At 41.5% G+C, this 5,703-nt stretch overlaps 1 protein-coding gene across 1 annotated transcript; it reads right to left on the reverse strand.

Annotated features, from left to right (window-relative positions):
• Positions 1-3,354: 3,354 nt before the first annotated feature.
• On the reverse strand, positions 3,355-4,881 carry LOC103582933. Its single transcript, XM_008564391.1, has 3 exons — positions 4,839-4,881; positions 4,358-4,701; positions 3,355-3,732 (listed from the first exon to the last, which is right to left on the reverse strand). Exons 1-3 carry the CDS (start codon positions 4,879-4,881, stop codon positions 3,355-3,357), a joined length of 765 nt encoding a protein of 254 aa, XP_008562613.1.
• Between the last annotated feature and the right edge of the window lie 822 nt (positions 4,882-5,703).

Below are 5,703 nucleotides of genomic sequence, written 5' to 3' on the forward strand. Positions count from 1 at the left end.
CATTATTCATTTATAATATATTTGTAGGATTCAGCTGAACTTCTGAAATTCCAGCTCTGATTTATAAGCCCTTCTGTTGTTTTCCAAGGTATTGGCTCCATTGCCTATATTTGATTTCTGTGCTTGAGTAAACCCACCCACATGCCAGACTGAACCCCAGTGCGTTTGACATTTCCCCTTTTGAACAGCATCCAGCATAATGTAGCTTACTGGAAAAAATCTCTGCAGTATGACTCAGCCAGTCATGCAAGCACTTCTTTCTGTGGAATTCTTTATTTTTTTTTCTCAAAATGAAAATGGACTACATTATTTGAGGATAAACAAATCTGAAAGTGTTTCCAGTAATATCCTTTTATGTACAGGCTGCTGAAGATTAACCAAAAAATTCTTGCCTGCAATCTGGTTTCTTTCCTAAATGTTTCAGTAAGTGTAGCATTATTGAAATACAATTCAACTTTTCAAATTCTCCAGCTGAAAATAGAAAATAAAATCCTACTTCTCAGGAGAGGAAGCCATGCTTTCTTGAAGATGTCCTAAATTATCCAACCACATAGTACATTTAATGCTCTCTAAATGAAACTGCGTAAGGTAAAATTACAGCTCATGAAAAATCATATAAGCTACATGGTCTAACTAGATCTGGATTCTTCTTCCTTTACCTTCCTTCATTTTCTGATAAATTTCAGGAACTATTCCCCAGTAAGCATATGTATTGTCAAAACTCATAATTTGAAATCTATTATTATTTTAAGGAGTTTATTTTAGGTATGTTTTTAGAATTATCAATGGAGTTTTATTAGCTGAGCATATCCATTTGCGAAGTTCTTTAGGTAGAAGGGTTTTGCAACGAGGCAAGCACTTTAAGAAGCTATTGACTGTTGTGATGTTGGCAGTAAAAAAGGAAATGAAGACAGGACTATAAAGCTTTTGCAAATGGGAGTGGAAAAAGAAGCAAGCACAGAGTATTTGATCAGTAAATAATAACATCAGTAGCTAAAGGTATTAGTGTCCACTATTGTACGTTGTTAGACACTAGGTTTATATATGTAGTGCCATTTATAGCAATCCTACAAGATAACATTATCATCTTCATTTTCCAAATGAATAAATTGAGGCTCAGAAGAGTATAGAGTCCCATAGCTGTTGGCAGAGCTGGGATTCATAGTTTGTCCCTCAATAAAGCTTATTTTTCTTCATGCTATACCATGTTGTCTTAGATGTGGCATCAACTGAACTAGGAAAGATGAAGAATAAAGGAAGTGAAAACTATTAAATAGAAATAAAATGTATTATATTTCTATTTTATTTGAATAAACTTATTTGAATTTATTTAAGAAATTCATGATAGCAAAGAAGGGATTGGGTTGAACAGGCAGAGTGGCACCAAGCTAAGACTGAGACAGTATTTCCTGCCTTAATGAATGCCAGGGTGCTAGGGCCAAACACTCTGGCTTCCTCTTTGAATCCTTTCTCTCTAACTACTATATCCGATCAGCAGTTTTCCTCCTTAAAAGTGTCTAGAATACACTCATCTTTGACAGGGCCTTCAACACTATCCATAAGTGAGAATAACAAAATGGCACTTTGGTGGTGATAAAAGGACTTCCTTCCTCCTCCTGCTGGGCCACAATACTTGACCGGAATGTTGAAGCCTGATTTTCAGCAACCACTTGACCCTTGGGAAAGTGCTTTGTGGAGGCATGAGCTGCATGGCTGTATATGGTGGCCTTGGCCATGTTCTTGTCTGCCACCATTATCTTCACCATGGTTCAGTCACCATCATGTCTCCCCTGCAGCATTCTCTAAATTCTCCTCCCTACCTCCAATCTTGCTCTTCTTCAGCGCTTTCTCTACACAGCAGCTAGAATTTGCTTTCTGAAATACAACTTTGGTCATGTCATACCACCAACAACCCTACACTATGTCCCCTTTATCCTCAGTATGGAGCCCAAACTCTCTGGTATAGCATATATGTTATTCTTTGCCTGACCCTGCCAGCCTTTCCCCTCTCCTCTCATACCACTCCCACCTTACCTTCTACTGTCCTGTAGTTCAAATGGACCATGTTCCTGCATCTTGGGTATCTCTCTGCCTTAAATATCCTTCCTACTCTTATTATTATTTTTTTTTTTAATTTTTATTTTGTCAATATACAATGTATATGATTATTATGGCCCTTACCGACACCTCCCGCCCTCCTCCCTCTGTCCCCTCCCCATCCTTCCTACTCTTAACCTTCAGCTTTATCTGGCTGATTTATAAGTGTCCCTCAGAACTCAGCTCAGACACCCCCTCTGGGCAGCATTTCTGTCCCCATGAGCCTGAGCCAGGTGCCCCTCTGTGCTCACATGGCACCTTTAGTGGTCTGTCATGGTCTGCCTCTGCATCTGCCTTTCCATCAGGCAGTTTACTTTTCCTGGACAGGAGCAATATTTTATTTACTATTGTAGCCCAGGGACCTGCCATAGTACTTGGCACATTGAACAACCTCAACTGTCAGGTGGTAACACCATTTTTTATTGATGGATACAAAAAAATTCAGTTAAATGTGAAGACAGGGATGAGGAGGGAAGAGTAGAAAGATGACTACTTTCTGGGTTTAACGTGTTCAGTGCCTCTGTTACAACTTCTCTGGAAGGTTCTTGATCCATGGATTTCCACATCTTCCTCATTCTGGTGTGGCGTTGGAATTTGGACTATTTTCTCACACCTGCTTCAGTGGTGCAAAGTGACTCTAAAGGAATGTATCAAATAAGCAAAGAGTGAGCCTCTGGGAACAGCTGTGACAGGGTAATTTCAAAAGGATCTGCATTTGGAAAATGAAAAAAGTCTAAACCATCTCTTTAATGTCTCAAAAGCTATGAAATCAGGGAATGTGTTTTTCTTTTTTTAATTTCCCAAGCTCTTTATCTGTGTAGCAAGGTATAGCATAAGGGGTATGAATCTTTAGAATATAAGGAAGCTCAAGGCATGACTTGGTCCATTTTATTTATTGCTGTGTCTCCAGTGCCTAGTCAGTGACTAGCACATAGGTGCTGAATAATATTTCTTAAATAAACGAGTTAATGAGTGAGTAAATGAAGGTATGTGTTTACTTAAATTTAGTGCTATCAACACATGCAAATGCCTAAGATGTGGATTGAAACAAGGTAGATGCTTATATCTAATATTGAAGGGATTTCTGGAAAGATGGCAGAGTAGAGCTGCTCATGGTGCATTTTTCCCACAGAAGATCGAAATGGACCCCTCACTACCACCACTGCAGTAGCTAGAGCCATTGTCTGATCCCAGAACTGTTGCCTATTGCAGAGCAGCCCCCTGCAGAGCAGCAGTCCTGTGGGTGGGTGATTTACTTCAGCCACAGACTGTGCAGATGCAAGAGAGGTGGCTGCAACCACTGGTGCCACTACTGCCACCCCAAGGTATCCCTGTTGCCACCAAGGACACTGCAGATGCGAGGGAGGCAGTTGCAGTAATCAGAGCTGCTGACACCTCCATGAGGTAAACCCACTGCTGCTGTGACACTGTAGCTATGTGGACTGCCACTACAGACACTACAGCCAAGCAGGTGGCCACTGCAACTGCCACTGTCACTGCTGCAGTGGCTGCCACCACTCGTGCCACCAGGCAGCCACCATCATCATATGAGCAGGCCATCTCCCTGGAGCCACCACTGCCATGTGGGTAGCCTGCCAAAGCCACTGCCACAGCCACTACTGGTGCAAGGGCAGCCTGCCACCACAGCAGCAACCACACCAGTTACTGCTGCTATGCATGCAGACCACTGACCAGTTGATTGCATTGACAAAAGTAGGGTCACCAGTGGAGTCCAGGGAAGTAGCAAGGAATCACTAAGTGCCCCAGTGCCTAGGCCTTGCACACACTCGCACACAACTGTAACTTTGACTGTGGCTGAGTGCCCACATGTAGAACACATTGCTGTGTCTACCTGGAACCAATACCAAAACACCCTACTTGACTGTAAATATGAAACACATCTACACATCTAAGTCTCTCTCCTCAAAGCCCACTCTAGAGTAATAGAAGAAGCAACTGCTCTACCAGATGACCAGATGTCAATGTAGATACTAGAAATACAAACAAAACAAAACAAAAAAAANAAAAAAAAAAAAAAAAAGCCTTTCTGGCTGAGCACTGGCCTTTCTGAAGACTGAAACTTGGGTTCTCTTTAACACTGACATCCGCCCTACCCTACCTACAGAGTAATCCATAACCTCCTAGGTTCTGGGAATTGGACCTGAGGTTGACTCATTTTCTTGAGGAAACTCTGAGTAAACACCGCCTAGGGAGAGAATATCACTCTCCCATCCTAGGGCTGCTCACACCCAGGCCGCACCTGTGCCCCTCTGGGTTTGTGCTCGGCTCCCCCTGCAGCTCCTCTCATGGTGTCTATCAGAGCACAGTAGTACACAGCCGAGTCTGACATTTGCGCTGAGGGTTTCTTCAGGTAGAAAAAGCTGTCACTCTTCACATGATTGGCCTGAAAACCTTGACCTTCTGTCCTCTGGTTTTCTGTTGAGCTCTTCAGCAGTAGTTGAGGAGCTTTATTGAGATATTGGACATACCATAAAAGGACAGAAATTGAATAAGTGGTCTGGTAAGTGCAGTTCAAGATCACAGGTGCCCCCTCTGAGACAGTAACCGGGCCTGTCTGGGTCACTGAGTCTCCATTGCTCCTGCCTTAAAACAACAACAAAAAAATTACATTACGTTGGAAACATACAGCAGGAGAGTTTCAGTTGGGGAAGAAGGCTAAAGGTTATCATGATTATAGGAAAATAAAATATCATCAACAGTTAGGATAAAATATTACTTACTGAATATTAAGATCACAAGAACTGAGCAGGTGACAGAAAGCATGTTGGTAGAAGGAAATGATTCTTGCTGCTTACAATGCACCAAGTCTAATAGGTCTAGTCTCCAGTGGGATCTTATAGAAACTCCTTACTGATAAGCTAAGAGCCCCTTTCTGCACAACAGTCTGTCTTGTGACTACAAAGAAAATAAGCATGTCAAACCACCACCTGAATGCAGATGTAACCACATCTTAAAGAAGCAGCCTCCTCTGGTGGTTGTCTTGCAAATTGCATCACAACATTGTCTGACTCTATTCTTCCAAATTAAATAGTTTGAGGGGAAGCTAGACATGAAGGAGAATGGAGTAGGAGTTTGAGAAGAAAGCACTGAACAATCACTTTATAGATTCACCACTATGCTCGGGGTAATTTTCACTCATTACTTCCATCTTTTTCTCCTTGGTGCAGAGATTTATTTCTTCCCAAATAATCCAAGGCACAACTTTTAAGTGGGCTAGTCTGAGGTCTCTTCCTTGCATATGTCCCTATTGTTCCCATGGGTCAGAGAAGGATCCCTCCTTCTAGAAAGTCCTCTCTACTCTACTTCAGTCCTCTACCTGAACTAATTGGCATGCCATTACATAGAGGAAACATTGTCCAATGCAGTTCTCAAATAATATGGAGTGAAAAACCAGTGGTTTTCACAATCCATCATGGACTGATAGATTTGTAAAATAAAATAAAAATAAGTTACCATAACTTCTGTTTCACCGATCAATGTAGAATGCCACTGGAATTAACCTTCAATGAACAAAATAAAGGAAATAATAACTTTCAGATTTAGGACTACAGGTGATGGAGAGATAATATAAAATACTAAAATGAG

This window comes from Galeopterus variegatus, unplaced genomic scaffold, assembly GCF_000696425.1.
Source record: "Galeopterus variegatus unplaced genomic scaffold, G_variegatus-3.0.2 Scaffold18560, whole genome shotgun sequence".
Lineage (NCBI taxonomy): Eukaryota > Metazoa > Chordata > Mammalia > Dermoptera > Cynocephalidae > Galeopterus > Galeopterus variegatus.